The sequence below is a fragment of the Falco punctatus genome (genome assembly GCF_963210335.1).
Source record: "Falco punctatus genome assembly, chromosome: 15".
In the NCBI taxonomy this organism is placed as follows: domain Eukaryota; kingdom Metazoa; phylum Chordata; class Aves; order Falconiformes; family Falconidae; genus Falco; species Falco punctatus.
Window position 1 is genome coordinate 14,581,925 of NC_137595.1, and position 21,888 is coordinate 14,603,812.

The 21,888-nt window shown below is 39.5% G+C and overlaps 1 protein-coding gene across 5 annotated transcripts in view; it reads left to right on the forward strand.

Moving 5' to 3' along the window:
* The window catches only part of AFF2 (ALF transcription elongation factor 2), a 349,278-nt gene that overhangs the window by 297,301 nt on the left and 30,089 nt on the right, over nt 1-21,888 (forward strand). For 4 of the 5 annotated variants that reach the window (XM_080365661.1, XM_080365657.1, XM_080365660.1 and 1 more), the window contains exons 10-15: nt 7,743-7,905; nt 8,438-9,457; nt 11,643-11,767; nt 18,009-18,243; nt 20,165-20,304; nt 20,861-20,924. In XM_080365661.1, coding sequence (XP_080221787.1) covers nt 7,743-7,905; nt 8,438-9,457; nt 11,643-11,767; nt 18,009-18,243; nt 20,165-20,304; nt 20,861-20,924 — 1,747 coding nt within the window. The remainder of the gene's footprint in view (nt 1-7,742; nt 7,906-8,437; nt 9,458-11,642; nt 11,768-18,008; nt 18,244-20,164; nt 20,305-20,860; nt 20,925-21,888) is intronic. The other variant, XM_080365658.1, reaches the window with a different exon arrangement.

Below are 21,888 nucleotides of genomic sequence, written 5' to 3' on the forward strand. Positions count from 1 at the left end.
TCCTTTGTGGAAAATAAATAGATTTCTATGTATCAATACTCATATCTAGCTTGATTCAGTGGGGCAATATTGATATAATAAAATGGTTCCATTTACATCAAATGAGGCCCTTTGGAGTCTCACGGTAAGAGATAGTATTCTTTTTCTTCCAGATGCCAGACAAACAGTAGCACATCAGGGCATAGTACAAATAATGCTCTCTGACACTTGAATCCATTCACTAAAATATTGTACTTCAAAAGCTCTACATACATTGCCTTCCCTGAATAATATCATGCTCACAAAATTGTTTCCAAACTCTGAGGTGAGCAGGGTGATGCATGCACAAATCATGGATACAATATTGCTTTTAATATGCAAAATCCCCTTCTCTTCCATGTCAAGTGTGTATAGGAGTGCTGTGAAATTGGAAGGAGAGCAATTACCATACCAATAGTTCAGAAAGTTTTTTATGTGCACCATTAGGGATGTGCCATTAAAATTCTTCCTCTTCTGTTTGGTTGGGTTTTTTTACAATTTCACAGGCAGTTTGATACGTTACACCTGTTCTTCATTGCAGGTGTGATGAAGAATCAGAACTTACTGTAGCCCAGGAATAAAACCTGGAAGAGGGTCAGAATATGACAGTAAAAACATTACCATGCTTAAAGTCACACTGCGGATGTATGTACACAGTTCCACCTAGGATTTGTGGCTAAAGTAATTCTTTATTGGAAGGCTTTGACCTTGTTACGGATTCTTGGCAGCTTTTCCCCACTCTATTCATTACTAATGCAAGCTGTCAATCACTTTAGTTCTGCTTTGACATAGATTGTGGCTCATAGGAGTTAGCTCTGTCATTCTTTTTATTTCTTTCATCTTTACTATCCTTTTTTATGGTCTTTAAGGCTAGAAGTATAAAAGGGTTATATGTATATGAAAAAAAAATCTGTTTCAGAAACACTATCAACCTTGTTATAAACAGTCTTTGATTAAAACAGTTACTTTTGAACACAGTAAAATGAGAATGTAGCTTTTTACACACAACATCTTGTAAATTACCCTCCCCCTCAAAATAAATCAGAACTCCTATTTGCATTACAGTGTTCAGGATTGATACAGGCAGATCAGCTGCCACTTCCTGAATAACATATTAGGTTTTCCCCTTCCATGTGTTTTGACATGAGAGCACCATCATAAGTGATGTCTTACTATGCATGCTAATGTTAGCTGATGTAACAATTTCCACACCTTATTTCATTTCATTGACCTGGGTGCTGATTAATATTTCAGAAGGGCTTGATACAGATTTTCAGTTCCTGTGTCAACCCAATCTTTGAAAGTTTAGATTTGAATTCTACCAGCCTGATGATAAATAATTTAATACTAACCAATGGAAAGGCAGTGAACAAATCATTCAGAGCAATCCTTTTCTTTAAAAAGCAATCTAATGGCAGTCATATATAAGTTTGAAGATATAGATATGAACAATTTATTATTAAAAAATGGCAGCTCCCTTTCAAATTAGAGGAGAATATTACTTCCTGATAGTGGTGTAAGAATAGAAGAGAAATAAAACTTCATTATTGAGCAGTTATGGTATTAAATTATGACACTAAATGCTAATCTGCTAGATGCTGCTCTATTATTATCTGCTAGAATAATGAAGCAGCCTTTTTTTGAACATTTATGCAGAATTCAGTGAGCCCAGTAACTCCTAGTAATGCCCCTCAGCTTCACAGTTTTTCTGTAGAAACAGACTCTGGAGGACAGGTTGGGCTAGCTTCCGAAAAGCTGAAGCCAGTTTGTTCCTCAATCTCTCCTATCAGAATAAAGTGCAGTGAGTGGGAGAACAGCAGTATCTTCCCCAAGAGTGAGTGTTATCGTCTGCTCTGGTAGATGCTGTAGTGTAGGTGTAGTGCACAAAAGTCTTGTTCAGAGCAAAGGGTACCCACTTTTCAGTGTCCTGTGCAATCAGAGTCTTTGTTCTGAGGAATCCGCATTTTAAATAAACAACCCAGATTAAGGGTAGCCAAAATATTCTTTCTTTTATTCAGCAGGAACTGAGTATTTTCTTCTCAGACACAAAGCAAAATTAACCCAAGTCCCAATCCAGTGCCTCAACAGGAAGATCAACCACTCTGTCAAGCCTGTAGTCAGTTTTCCAGCATAGACCTTCCCCTTTCCAGATTCCATTGATTTAATTTTCCCTAAAAATAGACCTGTGCATTAAAGCAACCTTTGTAGAGTGCTGCTTCTTGTGGAAATACATTGCCAGCATTGATATACTGTTAACTCACTGGTCAGTTCCCATCTACAATTTCCCATTGCCCAGCAGCTCTCTGCTTTCTCAAAGTTTACGTTTTGGTTTCTGGGTAGAGCAATGGAAAAGTGGCCAATTCATCGTTACCCTAAAAAGGAAGAGTTGGAATGAATAAACCTTTTGTTGGAGGGCACCATCTATTTGCCAAATTCTCTTCACAGTAGTTAGCACGACTACATCTTATTGGTGGAAAGTCAGGGAGACAGCGAAGGACTTGAGCAGAATTTTTGTTCCTTGATCAATTTTACTGCAGTAGTCTGAATTATATGACTTTTATTTTTACATATGTATTTACAGGGTAAAAAGTTTATTATTTTTCTTATTAGAGGTTAATGAGTTTTAGTATTTCGCATTATCTTTGTTGTAACTACCAGGTTTAATCTTGAAAATCATTTATTACAACAGTAGAGTAAATGATGTGTTGAAAATAATGTAATAGTCCAGATGACAACAACAACAAAAAAAAAGTGTAAGCTGCATCTCAAGCCTTCAGTTCTCTAGGCAGCATAATAATCCAGGCACATAATAATGCCATGTCTACTTTTAATTGGCTTTGGGGAAATAACCCATGAGTTAAAAAGTAGACAAGCTGCAGGGAGACATTTAAATTTAGGCAAATCACCTGTACCAGTGGAGATGGTGTGTAATGAGCTTGATGGAGTTCCTCACCAGCAGCCGTCAGCACCGACACACTTGCAAGTCTCCAGTGCTCTGTAGTTAAGCTTGAGCTCAACAAGTGCTGAAAACCACTGGCAGGTACTGGTGATACTGGTGTTTGTACCCTCCTTCAAGACATTTCTCATCTCATACTTGGTGCACAATCATGCTGCAAAGCAGCAAGGGACAGGGGAAGTGCCGTGCGCTGCAAAAGCAGAACAGAGAGGTAAAAGTGCTGCAAAGAGCTTCCTTCTAAATTCTGGTCAGATGTGCAGGTCTCTTCTGTCTGCTTCATTGTTTGATAGCAGGGAGACCAGCTTATCAGTCTGCAGGCAATTGGAGACATCATTGTGATGGCCTCTGCAAAAGATGGAGGTTTGGTTCTCCTCCCACCAAGAGTATGGGTGTCAATCCAGTGTCTCTCATCTCTGTGGCACAAGAGAAGCTACTCTGGAGAGGGGTAAGCAGATGCTGATCCAGGTGGGGATCCTTGCTGCTGAGTCAGCTGTATTTTTTCCTCCCAGATAGCACACCTGTGGTCAGGGCTCGGGGTTGAGGCAGAGCATGTCTGACTGCCCGGCAGGATTCAGCTCAAGTGCTGAGCACAGGGCTTGGAAAATAGTGAGAACAAAATTAAAAGTGGAGCAAAGCTGATGTTTCCATTAGCTGCAGAGAGGCCTTGCACTTAGAGAATGTGAGAGACCTGCGGTGAGTATGAGGATGATTGTATTACTGCTAATGTTTGCTTTGTGTGTTTGGATTGCAAGCTCTTTGGCCCAAGGACTGTGTCTCACCATGTGTTTACACAGATCCCAGCACAGCAGGTCACTGGTCTCGGTAGGGGCCTCCAATCTCAATGAGAATAATGAACAGGCTTTTTTCTAAGTGTTATTTACCCAAACAATACTGTGTTCCATTGTGCAGCATTTTTTTTATTAATATTTTTTTCCAGTTCAAATGAAATAAAAACATTGTCCACCCAAACAGTGAGGAACAATATGCGTGCTCATCTCCTGCTGGGAAATAAAAATTCAAGTTTCAAATACCAGCGTTTCCTGCCCCCTTTAGTCACTTTGAGGACTTGTGTCTGATGATAAAATGCTTTAAATCCATTTTAAACCTTGTCCAGGCTGGCATTCCTTGCCTGGATCTTAGCAACACAACAAAGCTTGCTTTGAAAGTCTCTTCAGTTCGTGTAGTTGATACTTATGTGAAGAAGGCAAATTTATTTGTATAACAGCTCTTTGAATGAACATTTGCAGAATCTGTCCCAGCATCTTATAAAACATGTGATTTAACTTTAAAGCTGAAGAAGTCTTTGGGAAGAGTGCAAACAAACCTGTTCCTTGGAACTAAAAGATACATTTTATTTAAAGAAAAAAAACCCAGAAGACAACCCAGAAACTCTCCGCTAAGCTCAATTTATTGGGAGCAATTATTATTTTTTTTCTGTGCACTTGTATGTGAAAGGCCTGTATATTTTCTTCTGTTCTGCTGAACAGCATTATTAAAGTTGATTGTGTATGCAGCTATGTGCAAGATCTCTCTATCTTTGCTATGGCAAGATGCTAGGAAAGGCATTTTGGGTCTTATCTGATTGTTTTGCAAAGCGTACAAACAGAGTAACTTGCAGCCCAAACTACATGATGAAAAGTGAATGCTTCTGCTTTAAAAATGTAGATCAGCAAAGATGCCTTCAGCATGAAATGGCCTGATGTAGCCAAGGCATAATTTTATTATCCCAGATGAAAGACAAATATGACCTCATTGTGTTTTGTATGAAAAACATTATTTTGAGTCTGTCTGGTTCCTGCAAGCTTGCTGAGCTATGTTATTCAGTAATGTTTGGCATATGATAACTTTTTCTGAGGCTGGTGTGCAGAAAGAAAATAAGGCCAGGTTGGAGCTGCCATCTATTTCCATGGGTTTATCCTTGCCCTTTGAGTTCTTTGTCAGACAGTTATAGTCTGCTACAGTACAACTCCAGTTGTTTTGTGTAAGCACATGCCAGCTACAGTGTCACTTCTCTTCCAGAGTGCTAAAAGATGTAGGTTGTGTTTAAAGGCTAGAAAGGTCTGCCCTTAGCTGCTGGGACGCTGGCTTTTCCTTCTTTGATCTATTATAAGAGGTGATATTCTTTAAATCTGTTATCTTAATGAGAGCAAACTTGCCAGCACTGACAACAGAGCATTTTCTTGGGCAGATCTGCCCAGATGTGTGAGCAGCCCCACACAAATCCTTCTGTATGGGGGTTACCTGGGCATAAATCACCCAGGCAAGGAGCTTTGTCACTGCAAGAGTCTGCAGGTGTATATGCCCGGCTACAACGAGGCTATTCCCTGCAGGAACTGGCCCGCAGGGGACTTGGCTGATGCCCCACCAGCTCGGTGCAGCCATGGGCCCTGCTACTCTCTGCAGGACTGGCATGTGCTGGGCAGCCGCATCCCTGGCGCTGAGCTCTCGGAGAGGCTGCTGAGGGTTAACTTCTCTTCGTCTTCACAGCTGCCTCTCTGCTAGGGCTGTGGGAACTAGAGTTTTCAGCAGGGATGGAACATTAATATTGCTCTGTTCACTTCCATTTTGGGATGAAAACAGAAAATAGAAGTGAAATAGATGAAGCTGACAGATTTAGGGAAAAAAGTTATTTCTAAATTACAACTTCATTGTTATGATAATCCCATAATTTATTTTTTTTTTTTCAAGGCTAATGTTTCATTTTGGTATTTTAGAATGGAATTGCAGTGTTTGCCGCCTCAGTCTGGGAATCCTTGAATTTTTTTTCTTCTTTTTTTTTTCTTATTCTTTCTTCTTGAAAACAATTGTAATGAAGTAGGAGAATTTGGTTTTTATCCACCTTTAGGGCTTTCCAAATAGAAAATATAAGACCAAAATTACAAGATACTGATCTGAAAGGCAAACTTCCCTACAGACACATTCACTTTTATCCCACTGTTCTGTTTCCTTTACTGTAAAAAAGAAGTGGAAAATGTATTTCCCAACACTTCCTTGAGCTTGACTGAAATGGAGGGATAAAGAAAGGAAAGCAAGTGCACAAATTGTTTCCAAAACTAATGACATAAATGCAAACTATAAGATCCATTTTTTTAATTCAGCAATGTTTAGTTTTTCATACTACTATTGGAAATGCCCATATTTTTAACAGCATCTGTTCTTTTGATTTACCTGTTACTTCCAGTTGAATTTTTTTAAGTAACTCTACTTGAGTCAGTTGAGTGAAGAAGAGCCACTAGAAGAAGAAAAAAAAAAAAAAAAGTATATGCACTTAATGAGCAACAAAGTTAGTGATCTGTAGCAATTACCCAAGTGAGTAATTTTGTTTCATTAACGCACCCTAAAGCACCAAGCTGTTTTGTCAATGGGCACTGCAGGGCCATTGCAATGCTCAAAGAGACAGTTATGTTACCAACCACGGTGTAAGGGATAGGTTTACCAACAAGGAGGGAGAGAGAAAGTAGCTTAGTGTAAGAAGAAAATTAAAGACCATCTATTATTGTCCCAGAAGCCAATTGCAATACTTGTAAAAGACTCTAGCAGCGCAGGGTCACACATCAGTTTTTTCTGGCTTTCCAACTTCCAGTTTCTTGGTTATTGTGAGTTTTTTCTGGCTTTCCAACTTCCAGTTTCTTGGTTATTGTGATTTTTTTTTAAGAGGACATCATGATGCACATAGCATCTTAGTTTGAAAGGGGAAGGAGGGCATGTACCTGGCTTACCTGAATCCTTCTCAGAGGAAAGTAGAAAAGGAAATAGAAATGAAGTCAAAGCTGTATTACAATTTCTAAGCATCTCTGGATCACTCAATACGGGACACACACAGAGTATGATATATTAAGGTGAAGTATTGAATATCCATAAAGAAGTACCAGCAAATGGTGTCAATTTTCAAACACTTTGCTTTGTCAGCTTCACAAATTTAAAATCAATCATCAAAAAGTCTCTGTATAGATCAGCTGAAGAGACATAAAACCTTACGGTTATCTCCCTGACAAAAAAAGTTGAAATTAAAGATGAATTTGTAAAGACTCAGACTGGCAGAATTCTGTAGTGCTAAAAACGGGGGTCAGCCAACCTCTCAGTTTAGAAATAAATGCTGAGGAAAAACAATGACGCCCAGTGCACTGCTAATAAATACATCTTGGAGGACAGTTGAACACGCAGAAAAATAGATTTCACAGAGAGGCTTATTTTCAGCCTGAATGCCATTTTCTCACTGCATTATCATAAACATGAGAGAAAAACAGCTATAAATAAAAATTTCTTGGGTAGTCTCTGGAGATTTGTCAAAAACACGTAGTTTTTGTATGCCACAGTGTAAAAGTATTCATTAAATTAAATTTTAAAATGCCCTGTCCAATATTAGTTGCCTGATGTCCTTCCTTTGATCATAAATTATAAATGAACCAGGAAAAAATGAAGAAACCATGATTCCATTAATGAATTATTTAAGTGTGATTGTTAGTTTTCGCAGTCATTGGGCTAATAAGCTCAGGCTTGTGACACTGAAGTGTTTCTCATTTGAAGGGTGATGGTGATGCTGTTAACACCAGTATCAGCGTGTGCCATGAAGCATAAACCCAGCCGGCCCCTTTGGTGGCTGTGCTGTGGCATGGCTGCAGGAGCTTTCGCTGGGTCTGTACTGCAGGGGGGGGGAGCTGACCCTGCGGAAAGTCAGCAGCAACAGGGTTCCCTGGGTGGCTCCCCACAAGGCAACACTTTAAAAAAGACAGGCAGATACTGACACAAGAGGATCTTCTCCCTACAGCAGCCTGCCAGTGCCAGTGGCACACACAACCAGCTTGGCCCATTCCAGCGGCGGCTCTGGGAGTTCCAGTGAGTCTGAGAGCAGTTCTGAGTCCGACTCCGACAGCGAGAGCAGCTCCAGCGACAGTGAGTGCAACGAGGAGTCGCGCAGTGCCACGCCGGAGGTAAAGCCACGCTCCCAGTTCCCTCCCAGTGGGGCCTTACAGGGGAAAGAGTGGAAAGGAGTGAAATCCTGCTCCCTGTTAGGAAAATGTTGGAGTTCTGTGCTGTTTGATGCTGTCGACTTTTTTTGTACTTTACAGTTTTATGTGTATGACCCACATACTCATTCTAGCTTTTGGAAGAATCCTTCTGGCCTACATTTGAATTGCTTTAAAGAAATATTTAGATTTTTGCCAGTAGCTAGAGAAGATTTTATTGACACAGTATTCATCTGGGACTAAGGAAAAGCAACGTGACAAAAATATGTCTTCAGGGACTAGCTAAACTTTTTCGTTGTATTAAATTTCTCCAGGGCCACATTGTAAACCAGATAAGGAAGCCTAATTAACCATAAATACTCCATAAATTCTCCCATAAAAGTAGCAGTCACCACTAGTTGACTGAAATAAAAGGGTACGTTAAAAACATTCTCATTTAAAGGGAAAAGCATTGCTTCTGTCTGAGATTTGTTCCCTGTCATTCTTCAAACTGCAGCCTGAACCTCCCTCAACAAACAAATGGCAGCTGGATAAATGGCTAAATAAAGTTAACCCCCACAACAAGACCATCATCAACAATCAAAATGAGCCTCACAGCGAGAGTGGTGCCCAGGCCCAGAGCAACCAGCAGGCCGAAGGGCCAAACAAAGGGAAGCTCAACAGCAGCCTGCCCCCGACCGATTCCAAAGACCGGGCGATCCTTAGTCCCATCCGAGAGAAAGCCAAATCGCGGGTTGCCCAGAAAACCCCAGAGGCAAAAAGCTCCAAGCAGAAGTCACCAGCTCATAATGAGCCAACTTCACAAAGGACTACTGGGAAAAAGCAACCCAAAAAGGTAGAAAGGACTTCCAGTGTAGAAGAGTATAACTGGCCCAAACCAAATAATACCAGCAACACTCCCAAAGAAAAAGACACACAGGAACCCCCCGAGCAGCCAAAGGTTCGAACTAAAGCAGCAGTTGGGAAGACTGCTCCAAGGAAAGAACCACGAACTAGCACAGGTCTCACTTCAGAGAAGAAAAAGTACAGAGGCCCCAGCAAAATTGTCCCCAAATCCCGGGAATTCATTGAAACAGATTCATCTACTTCTGACTCAAACACAGACCAGGAGGAGAGCTTGCAGGCTAAGGTATTGCCAGCCTGCACTGGGTCTGGCAACGGTGTCAAAGTGAAGGACTCTGGCAGTAACATCCTCAGCGTAAGTAGTTTAACCAGCAATGGCAGCAACACATCCATTGACCAGACCAGCAATGACCTGGAGGAACAGCTCTTTTCTCCTATCCCGATTGTACAAAATGAACTTCTGTCCCCACTGAGAGAATATGAAGAAGTCAAATCTCTGTGGGTGAAAATAGACCTTAGTTTACTCTCTAGGATACCTGGACAAGAGCCTTTCGAGACCACGTCTGTGAAAAGTGAACCAAGAGAGGCAAATGTGAAACACAGGCAACCATCTCGAGAGTCCCCTACCCCAGCAGCTGAAAAACCACCCACAAAATCCAAAAGGAAACACAAGGTAAGTAATTTTCATCATTTGGAGAAAAACACTGAGTTCCCATGCATCTTCGGGGTCAGGACCGTAGTCAGCGATTCCTCACTGCACCTGCAGCAGAGCTGTAAGGAGGCACCGTAACACTGAGCCTTTATTGTTTTCACAAAGGACATGCATTTACCAGTATGTTACAAATTAACACCAGAAACTAGTAAAAAAAAAAAAAAAATCCAACTGACAAAATCAATGAATAGTGTATTCTTTTTGAGATTTGTCTTACAAGCTTTTTCACTGTATTTGCTCACTTACCCATTAATTTCCAGCGTTCTTTAATCTGCAGAAAGATTCCCAATGATGAGTTTGTATTACTATAGGTTCAGCCATACCTAAAAAATGTGACTTTTATTTGGAAGGCAGGGGTTTATTGTCTGCAGAATTAAGGCATTTTCACCACTGGCTTAAACAGGCGTAGCTTAATTAAATTCAATGGGATGGTGCTTGCTTATGCTTCTGGTGAATTTAGTCTTTATATTGTTTTGCTGTATAAACAAATGTGGTTCATAGAAATACCATTTGCTTAACTGGCTGTTTTCTCTACAAAGCTACCTGAAAAAGCAAATACATTTTGATTTAAGGCATTATGTTTTATCATGTGTTTTATGTTATTTATGCCCAAGGGTATCCTATCTTGTGGGATATGACAGTGCACTTCAAACTAAATGTGTTTTCAGAAAAGAAACTGAAGTTTTATATCATAAATGATTTTTTGTAGTCAGTTTTTCCAGCTGAAATCGTTGTGCTCTGCTCTGTCTGTGAGAAGTCGACATAGCGTATGGTGTTTTTTACCCCAAATTTTATAAATTATTGGGAATGTGACTTCAGCTGTCTCTTCTAGTGGACTTCTTGAAATCCTGAGTTTGAGCAGTCCAGTGGTACGAGAGAGTTAACACAAGACAAAGACAAACAATGCCAGACAGACACAGGGTCTGCACCCCTGCCTACATGAGTCACTGCACTGGCTCCTTCCCTGTTGAATTAAGTGGAAATAATCACATAAGTAAACTCAGCAGGTTTTTATTTAGTTTATCGTCTAGCTGTATACTAAAGGCACAGATATAAGAAAGAAGGAGAAAAGACTAGAAAGGGAAGGGATGTATATGTGTCCATGCTTACGTGTATGTATAAGTATACCAGAGTGCGTATTAATTATACAGAAAACCTTGCTAGCTAACTTAGTGGAGTGTCAGTGTGATGAAGAAGGTGTCTTGGCTAAAACAACGAGTACAGTATTGGCAACTAAACTGAGGACTGCCCGGACAAAAACAAACAAACCCAAAACCAAAAACAAACAAACAAAAAAAAAAAACAAACCAAAACAGGGTTCTATGAAAGTTGGAACTTCATAAATTCATTAGCTGGGACTTTGAATCAGAAAGTAACAAAATGAAGAATCCCACTCTGGGACTGTACAAACACCAGCTATGCTCTGAAACAGCCCGTTCAGTTGCTGTATGATTGTTCCCTGCTACCCAAGGGGGAAACAAACCAATTAGGATGACTTGAGGGTATATCAACAGTTAAAACAGGGTAGGGAGAGCCTGATTTGTGATTCTAATTCATGCTATTAAAAGATTTATTTTAGCCATCTACTTGTGGGCTTGAAGGCTGATATGAAGGTTCCAGTGACAGAGCAGTAATCAGCTTTGCTTGTATCATCCTAGTTCAGGCACAAAAGTCATGCATCAGGGAATCTTTCAAAGCAAATTTTAAACCAGCTATCACTGTTAATGACTACCCCAGCTCAGTCCTGTAGCCTTTTAGTCCTGTGAGGAATACTTACTCAAGGAAGTTTTCCCATCAACTTCCATTAAGTCAATGAGTAAAAGCTATTTACTCGAGTAAGATTTGGTGCTATCAAGTCATTCCATCTGAATTATTAATTAAATTCCAGTGCACTACAGAAGAAAGCTATAGCACATGAGGCATTTTGCTTCCTAATTATCTGGTTATGTCACTTGTTATATAACTTCATGTCATGTGTTTGGAGCATGTTTAGCCCTGATTTCAGGTGACTTTCACTGCTCTTAGACCATTATTTTAACTGCTGCTACTGTAAAGGAAATACACTGAGATTCCTGAGCTCCTCTTAATGGCAAGTGAAATTGTGCATAGATGCTGGATCTGTTAAGCTCCACCTTTTTTATTAAAGCAGACAGAAAGCCTGGATACCTTTGTTGAAAGCAAGAAGCAGCGCCTGGAGGACCCTTCAGCTTCATGCCTGCTCCCACCTTGTATCTCTCCAATACCGAATCACAGATTAACCAGCACTAAAGAGTAAGTTCTTTTTTTTTCCACATAACATTCACAAGGGATTTCACAGTACTGTTCTACAAATGTCTTTGCTGTAGAGCCAGATGGGGTTTACAGCCCATAAGCATAAGTGACCCAGCATTGCTATTCCCATCCATCAGGAAGAGGATCCACATGGTTTTGAGATTCATTCATCCTTCTAAGGGGACTAGGAATTTAGAGTGCCACCGCAATCCTGGTGTACTCTTCTACCCCTAAACTGCATCCTTTCAATTTTCTTTCTTGCCCTCATCATCCTTAACTTCTATGGCCAGAGAATCCTACTAAAAGTGAACTTTATTTGATTGCCTGGAATTTATTTTGTTGAATTCATTTTCATAAGAGACAGTTCTCAGTTTTATTGAACAAAATAGTGACTTTGCCATCCACTTCAGTGGCTTTTATTCTTTAACTGTGTATGCAGCAGTGCCAGTGACCATCCTAAATGTTTCAGACATACATGCTTTTTATTTCAGCAGACATATAATCAAATAGTTTGTGCCTTTCAGAATGTCTTTGAGAGAAGGCTATAATGCTTGAGCAAACAGGTGCCACGTAAATAATGATTCTGATTAGTATAATCACAAGATTAACATTCTATAAATAACCAAAGAGTCCAATTCCCTTCTGTCATCAATTTTGTGAGATGAGGCACTTCTTTGTGCTTTGCACTAGGACAAGCAAAGAACAAAACCCACAATGTGCTTCAGGAAACAATTTGATTATAGTAGTACTTAAATTTAGATGAAGTTCAGAAATCATTTATGAAATGAAATACACAAGTTTTAAAATCCATAAAGAAGGTTGAGCATCATTTTATTTATACTGGTGTAATTACAGAGTAACTTCAGTCCTTGAACTAATGCCTCATTCTACAACTGAGAAAATCGAAGCTGGAGTCTGGAAAAGGCAGCAGAGTTGAGAATTACCATGTGATCTGTAACATGTTGCACGTTTGATAAACATCATGATGGGTGTTGCCTGATTGTCATTGCTAGAAATACAGTGAGCAGAGATATATTGCAGAGGGAATCCAAGATTATCCATCCCCAACACCTCTGCAATCCATTAAAAAAAACCTTTCTATTCTTGTCACCAGCAAGCCCTAAGGATCCACCCCCAACCTGATGTTTCTTAATTTGAGCTTGTTTTCCAGGTCATTAATTTGATTCCTCAGAGCTTTCAAGCCTTTGGTATTCTCTGTTAAAATATAATTGTGTCCATCAATAGTTATTTCCATATGCTAGCTTTTCCTCTCATCTGCCTCAAGTTTTGAAGCAAAATTTTCTGACTTCTTTTCCACTACAGTGATGGAGTCCTGGATCACACTGCATTTGTTATTAGTGTTTTCTGCATTCGCTTGAAACAGATGCAATATTGTTTGATAATGCAGGTCTTCAGCTCCCAGAGACATGCAACTGAATGTAGATCAACTTATTTCCCGGAAGATTAGGGAGCTGGCTGAACTGTGTGATGACAAATTTCTGGAGAGCCCCAGATTGTTTTCAAGCAGTTCTACTCTCCAGAGGGTTAAGTTGTGTTATAAGGGGAGGCAGAAGAAAGGGAAAGCTGAAAGTACACTGTTCAAGGACATGGGGGAAAATAACACTTCAGTGGTAAAAGGTTGAAAGACAGGCTTTGCCCTTTGCTCCTTTATTCCCAAAGGTTCTGTATTTTCTTTCAGAACTCCTAAGTCTTTACATAAGGACTTTGAGACATGAGGGTGATTCAGCTGTAGGTGTGATGATGATGTTCATCCATTAAGAAGGTGTTACTACTCATGGTGGGTGTTCTCACTTGGGAGGAACCTTAGATCTCTCCTGTTAGAATTTGATCCCTGTGCCAACAAGCCAAATTCCCCAAGGCAGACTTCAGAGACTTTTACTGGGCTTTTTCATAGATACAAGTGTGTTTTGACAGAAAGACTGTGATCTCCAGGCCAAAATTTGGAGGCATTCAGGAATCTGGAGGAATCAGTGAAAGACAGGCCACACCTGTGCTTTTGCAGCTCCCACTGGCTGCATATCTGTGGTTTAGGCATTTGAATACATTTCTCTCATACCCCTTCCCTAAATATATGGGCTCAATAAAGCAAGGAAAGATGCACAATTAATTTTTAAAGGGTTACATGTCTAATATGGGCAATTATATGCCTAATTTCCACAAGCTTCTATGACTGCATGTACAATTTGCGTGTAGAAATTTCAAATGGCCAGTTGTGAACTTCAAAGTCGTACACACAACCAAAAAGCCAGTTCATATTTTATAATCATTGCATAGCCAACTAGTTATCTCTGTGTTTGTTCCTTCCCTCACACTCTCGGGGGCTGATGCATTTTCCTAAATCTGATATGACACTTAAAATATAATTATTCAAACTATTGCCACTGTATTTTCCTTATTTCTGATATTTCATACCAAAGGAAGGAATAAATGATACTGTGTTTTGTCCAAGTAATTCATAGTAATACATTGAAACACTGCTGTGTAGCTGGATTTTTGTCAAATCAGCTGCCCACTTTGCAGCAGTGGATTATTTATGTATTTACTTGCTTGCCAGAGCAATTTTAATTTAAGCATTAATTGTATGTACTGCTGAATACCATTTATATCTGAATACCTGATTGGTAGACCCAATCCAAACAGAGCACTCTTCGCCAATGTTTGGCAGTTTGTAACAACACAGAGAGTTAATTGCTGATGCAAACTGTGAGTGAATTTCAAACTAAGCTCATATCAGTGAAACACGCCTGCCGACCAACAGGCGCGCTGGAAGTCTGAGGCAAGCATTTCAGCCTGTTTTTCAAGATTTCCTGTTCCCTTTTATTTGACCTTTAGTAAAAGATGCACCTGTACTTGGCAACATATATTAGCCCATCCCTCGGGTAGTCACAACAGCGTTCATTGGGGTTCCTTCATGGCAAAGGCAGCCTTCACATCTAGGACAATGACTTCAGCTTCATTCAGTTGCTGCCATATGGTCCAGGCTATTGCGGGGGTGACCTTTCCTTGCTAACCCCCTGCAGAAAATCAGATACACCGTCAATGTGCAGCATTTCATTGTGGACAGGGAGAGCAGAGGCAAAAGAAAGCCAAGTGATTGGTATAGACAATGGCTTTGTCTCACTAATAGGCCAGAGATACTACTGCATACCGCAAGGAGTGGATAAAAAAAGGGCAAGGAAAGGCAGCTTGAACTGTGAGAGCAGATGGAAATTATCTCTCCTTCATGCACTGACCTCTTGTTGCCTTCTTCCTTGCTTTCTGCCCTAAAAGAAATCAGGTTGGGGAAAAAAAAAAAAAAAAAAAAAGCAGATGGGGAGCCTTCTCATTCCTTGATAACTGGTCTTTTTGGACACAAAGATTAAAACCCTGTAGCCACAAGACCATCAGTTCAGCTTGTATTTTTTCCTTGCACTTTTATTGTGTTTCTCCCTAGATTTTAAATATACTTAAACTAACAATCATGTCAGCAAATTAAACCACTGAGTCTCAGTAATTATTGCAATAAATTCATTCAAAATTAGCGATTACTGCAATCAAAGACCAGTTTCTTAGGCCATTAACAGCCCAAAGCAAAGTGACAATCTGGTTAACTGCTGGTAACAACCTATTTCATGGAGGTTATTGTTAACATAAATGCTTTGGTGTAAGTCTGAGGGAGGGAACATTGCTAAATAAATTGTCAACTTAATTTCTGCAAAACCTCATAGGATTAAGTGGGCAATAGGGAGAGGAAAAAAAAGGGGAGGGAGAGAGAAGAAAAAAAAAAAAAAAGGAAAACACCCAGACAGAATTATAGCCATAAAATATTGTTGGGTTGTTGTTTGGTTGTTTGTTGTTGTTTTTTTTTTTTTTAATTTGAGTTACATAGAAAAAAAAGTATCCTCAAATGTATTTCCCTTTGGGGTTAAGTCTTCCCACCCATAGAATGACTTGTGTGCCAGAGCTGAGTAGCTGCAGCTATATCTCAGTTTGCCCCATCTTATATTTGCGCCCAAAGATGATCTAGTGAAGTTTTAAGTTTTGAAGTTTGAAGTTTTAACTATGGTACCTTCAAGTCTTCTTATTTTTTTCTTGCACTGCTTTCTTAATCCCTCCACTTCCGTGTAGCAGCTGTGAAATGTTGCTTTGATTGCTTTATATGTGCCTTAAATTCCCCCATGCAGTGGTAGACTGTACAAGTGACAGAGTCCTGCATTAGCCCTGCAAATAGCCACAGATGTGCTGAGGAGCCTCATGTAGTGATGCAGGGTCAGATCCTAAAGAGGACTTGGCCAGTGGCTCTCATTCAGGTTTTCTTCAGGTGCTTTTGAGACAGGTTTGGCAGACTCAGTTGCTCTTCCCTTTGCAAAGCTGTACCAGGGATAAAGAAGAGCTGCACACAACTGTGCACAGGGGCATGAAGGAGCACTTATATGCATGTTCAGGGTTCCTTGTGTAGGACATTTGTTCGGGAGGCAGAGGGTGTGAATTCTGCTCCTGGGTATTTCATTAACTGTGTCTGATTTGCTTCTGTATAATCCAGTAACATGTGCATGCTTTCTTGGGGCACTGCTTACCCTCCTTTGGAAAACTTTCCTCTGGAAAAAGTTCAGAGGATTATTGTGCTATAGCTATGGTAACTTGTCTGGGTTCCAAAATGCCCTTTTGGGGTAAGAAAGCTAACAGAGCGGGCTTTGAATGCAAACTTTTTAGAGGACATATTACAGGACCACATGTGCATAAAATCAGTCTCCTTGAAGAATCGACAGTCTCTTCCTACATGTTTGCTTTCCTTTGATCTTCTTCAGGCCCATGTGTTTTTTGAGCAGGACTGCATCCATATCTGTCCTACTGTAAGGCAATATGAATTCTGTGCTCTTTTTTTTTTTCTTTAGTCTGAAGATCTTTAATATCAGAGAGTTTCAAATAAGATATTTTTAACTCTGCTTCAGTTGAATTAAAATAGTTTTGAGTAGAGGAGTTGAGTATAAAACCTGAAACATGGGGAGTTTGATTTCACTATGTGATATCACAGACAGGCTAAAATATTTTTGTATCACCAAAGGTTCAAATGACCAAAGCAGGCGGAGATATTGATGCTGTTGGTGAAACTGCAAAAGAGGTCAGACTAGAATGAGAGCAAGCTCCAAAATGAGGAGTAAGGAAACTTGGGTTACCTTCTCTTCTTCCCCTTGTTTATGGCAAAGTAGATCTATAATTCCTGACACTGACTGAGAGTGACTGGGAACAAAACATAAATTCTTGTCGACTTAATTTGTTATTGAAATTTTAGTCAATAATCATGAAAAGCAAATGATCGTGTAGTGCAATATTAGGTGTCTAACAAAAGATTAAAATTGAGGTTATCTTCATTGACTGAACTAGGACAGTACCTAAAATAAAAATCTATTAGTAGATTAGCATGTTAAACAGTCAGTGGGGTGTTGGGTTTTCCTTTTTGATGGATTTGAGAGGAGAAAGGTCTAGCAGGTTTTTTTGGTTTTACTGTGTACCACAGCTGCCATTTCTAGCCAGCTAACAATTTCTGTACATAAAACAGATAATAGATTATCCTATTACTTGAGCTTTCATGTCAAAACCACATTCATTTTCTGAATCACGTTCAATTCATCAACCAATATTTGCTCAAGGGCTTTTGCCATCTACAACGTATCATTTTAATATAGTGTTGAACAATGGTTTTATTCTAGAGGTCAAATAATTATTATCTTGTTATAGTGATCATTTTGTAGTTATTATAATTTTTTGTTGTTGTTGTTCACATGCCACGTGCTAGTATGTGTTTTTGCAAAGGTTGCTTATGTGGGCCCTAATCCACCTTTATAAAAGGTGCTTAATGTTAAACACATAAATAATCATACTTGATGTCAAAGGAACTAACCCCATGCATAAAACTTTCCAGCACTTTGCTGAGTCAGAACCTCTGTGACCTCTCAAATGAAGACTGACTCAAATTAGCATTTAAATTGGGTGCAATTTGTACTAATGCACTGGAAGTCGTCCTCCAAAGCAGGAGGTTTCTGCAGCCATTGAAAAGGCAGAGGGTGGCTCTTCTGTTTATCGCTGCCAGTCCCCTTTTGACTTAGCTCCTAGGACATGGGGACTGCAGGACCTATTTGAGGGCAGAGCTGGTTTCTCAGTAAATAAAATCTAGAGCTTTGTGCCATGGAGGATTAACCAAGGTTCTTGAAAATGCAACTGGTTCTTATCTGTGTCCCAGGAGCAGCGGTAGCTCAGTCAAGAAGGTGGCAAAGAAAAGAGAAGAGAAGCTGTTCCCTCCTCCATTATCCCCCCTCTTGGATGAGCCTGTGCACCGGCGGCACAGCAGTGACAACAGCTCCTTCAGCCAAGAGACCAACATCACAAACACCTCTCAGACCAGCAGCTCTTCCTCCTCTGTTTCTAAACACAGAAAGAATGAAAATAAATCCTCCTCTAACCCCAAAGGAATCTGTGTAAGTAACCAACTTCAGTTGCTGGAAGTGAACGAGATAAAATAAAATTAACTTAGCTTTGTTCTGTTTGATTTTTTTCCCCCAATATCTATTTTCAATTGCTTATGTATGTAGCCCCACTCAGGAGCAGCAAGGAGTGGATCTTTGCAGAGCTGGGCATAAGTAATTCTTGCAGGTTCCATTTTTACATCAGCATTAGGCATCTACCTGGCATTGAGTTTCGCTCCCTGAAACACCTGGAGGAGAGCCCCTGCAGCCACCAACTAACTGCAGTTACTCCCTTAACTCTGTAACTACAACACCACACATTTTGAAAATAAAACTTCAAGAATTTTGGTATTCATCACCTGAATAATTACTGCAAATTCTCAGCTAGAATTAAGCACTGTAGGTATACTGAATATTGTGGCCCAAACTAAACAGACAACAAAAACCTAACAAAAAGCTACCTGTCCATAGCACACTTCACAAGGAAATATCTTCTCACGGGTTTGCAGACTCCCAGCTTCCAGCAGTAAGGTTTATTTACACCTCTATCCATGAATTATGTACGTAAGCTTTTAGAAGCCATGTAAATAGGTTTGAGTTTTTTTCCTGCCAAAAAAAAAAAAAAAAATCATTCTGTTTGGGCCATCTCCCATGAAAGGTTTTCACAGAGACAATTCTTTCTTACTTGCTTTTCACCAAATTCAGATTTTTTTTGACTGAAAATACATGAAAAAGAGCCAAAACTAGAAGCTGCATAGTAAAATTTCATATCAGCTTGTCATCTTTTAGATTAAACAGGGAAACTTCAGGGTTTTGGTCCATTTTTGAAAATAGCCCTCCCTCTAGAGTTTCAAACATATCATTATCAAACTATATATATACAGTATCAAACTGTATCTTAGTATCACTGTCAAAATTAAAAGACAAGAAGAAGGTTCTGCCACAAAAAAGGACATGCATAGCCCCAATTTTCATAGTTCGCTGCTTTGTGAGAGGCTGTTACCATGCACTGTAATAGTAAAACTCACAAGTTGCATTGGATCGTAGGTGACAAATCACTTCACCTTATTCATTCATCCCTGTTGCTTTCTGATATCATTGTGTCACTTCAAGCTGCGAGAGTAATACACATGCCTTCAACTGAAATCAATGCCAAAATGAACTGCATATGTCAGCAAATAAACAATGCTATGTAAACAGCAGGGCCACTTCCTCTCCCTCCCAGCATCTCTAGTCAGATTTATCCTTTGGTTTTTTATTATCCTAATACATGAAATATTTGTCTTCTGAAATATGTTAGAATTTTTCCCCTAGTTCATTGGTTCATCTGTAATTTAGTTTATCAGTTTGTGGACCTAGGTTGCAAGTTGCAGTTGCCTGATTTAAAACCTTCTGTTATGCTTCTGGTTTTAATCAATGGAAAGTCAAAACTCCTTACTTCTGCTTTCCATCCTTTTCTCTGTCCTGTGTAGGAAACCATTCCTTGCTCAAAATCCAAGCAGACTTTTCAGACACCTTACAGTTAACTATTAACAATATAGAAAAAAAGGTTACTTTAGTGTGATATACCTTGAAGGTGGATATACATCCAGCCCTTCTGCATTAGATTTCCCCACATTTGCTTTAACCAGTGTCTGCAGGCAGTAACATTGTGGTATCCAGGCTGACTTCACCTAAGAGTATAGGTTAATGAGTTCAAGTGAAGGGTCAGAGGTAGAATCATATTGTCTAATTAATATAATAGGCTTATGTTATAAAGGATGGAAGCATGGTTTTGTGAGGTAACTTGGATGTTGTTGGGTATATGTGAGTACTACTCTGTGCCTTGGCCCTTTGTTTGTTTGGGGTTTCTTTGGAGGGGTGTGTGTGAGCACTAATATTGTTAGAAGGTGTTTGATTGAACTACGAAGGGTTAATAGTCCTTTATTTCTAGGAGGAAGAATCGCACAACACACCAACGGCCAACACTCTTCTTGACACCAGCCATCTAGAAACAGACATCTGGTCTGCAATGCCAACACTTTCCAATGGGAATTCTGAGCCCAGAAGACCTAAAATAACATTTGATGATGTGTGAGTATTATTGGATCTCTGTGCTGGCTGCATGTTATGTAGTTGGGATTTTCATGCCAGCAGAGCTCCCAGTGAAAAAGACTATCTTTGATTATAACACTAGCATTGGGCACCTGTGTGGATAGCGCTGCACAAAGGCAAGCACAGTTTTAATCATTACAAATGAACTGTTGTCACTGATTAATGAAGACTCTGTTGATAAATGTTTTCAGATCATGAATGTTGGTTCATGGTAATTCTTCTTCATTTTTTTATTTTGGCTCCTCTAATGGAAATTTCTGATACTTAATTTAAAATATTTTATTTTTAAATATTAGTTTAAATTATTTTTCTTTTTCCTCTGTTCAGCACACGTTAATGGGTCCTTTGGGTGGCCAGTTTCTACAGCTAATTATTTTACATTCTGATCACCCATCATATCTTCGCACACAGCAGCTTAATACCAGGTTAAGGTTTAAAGAGATAAGTGGGCATATATGTCAACATTTTTCTTGGAAACAGCAATTTTCTCAAACAATGTTTGTCCAACTTGAAAAAATTGATTTTGTCTCCTTAGGCTTCACAATGCGGATTATTACATGCAAGAGGCTAAGAAGTTAAAGCATAAAGCAGATGCATTGGTAGGTTATCACAGGTGGTTTTTTTCTCTTTCCACTACGGAGCTGGGTGTTACAAAAATGTACATTCTGAATGTCATCTAAAGCCTCAGAAACCAAGAGGAACTCTTCGTTGACTAAAGCATGCTTCAGATTGTACTCCATAAACACACTGTCCACAACAATTCAAACCCTGAGCACCATTAACAATTCTTTCCGCAAAAAAGAAGCTCCTTACAGTAGTCGGTATCTTTTCTGAGCAGGAGCAACAGTCATGCTGTTTGTGAAAGATGTAAAATAAATTCATGAAAGATGATGTGTATTTGAAATTTGTTTTCCTACTCACTTTGAGCCTAAATCAAAAGTGTTTAAATATTCCATAACAGAAAGTTAAGAAAGGCAAATCACCCTCCACCCCATTATCATGTGGTAGAAGTGTTTGAGATTTCTGATCCAAATATTTAAAATTTGCAACAATTGATTTTTAAATCGTATATTCATTTTTTTTGCATGCTTTTGACCTAGTAAATAAAGGCTCAACACACTTCTTCCCAAAAAAATTTTCAATGAGGTAGTTCAATGTTGGGAAAGCTTTTTCTCTCATTTTATCCCAGATGAAATTCCAGCAAGATTGACCTAATTTTGCAAAGCGTTTTGCTTTTGATAAAACTGCTTAATCTGACAGATTATGCTGTTAGTTTGTTCAATCCAAGCTATTGCTAGCACCGAAGTGCCTTTGATAGCCATTTGTTTTGTGGGTAGGGTCATTGCTCCTGTATGCTACATGGAGTGCAGAGCTGCAGCTCTTTTAGGCAGGCTCAGTGGAGCTTGACTCCTCTATTTATTTAAACTAGGATGTCTAAAATGGAACATGGCCATTCCCTTTGCCCCTCAAAATCACGAGTGAAAAAGAACTGGGTGATTATTCACCTCTCACTGTCTTGATTGTGGGTTTTTTGCATGCATATCATATCATTCCACATTAGAG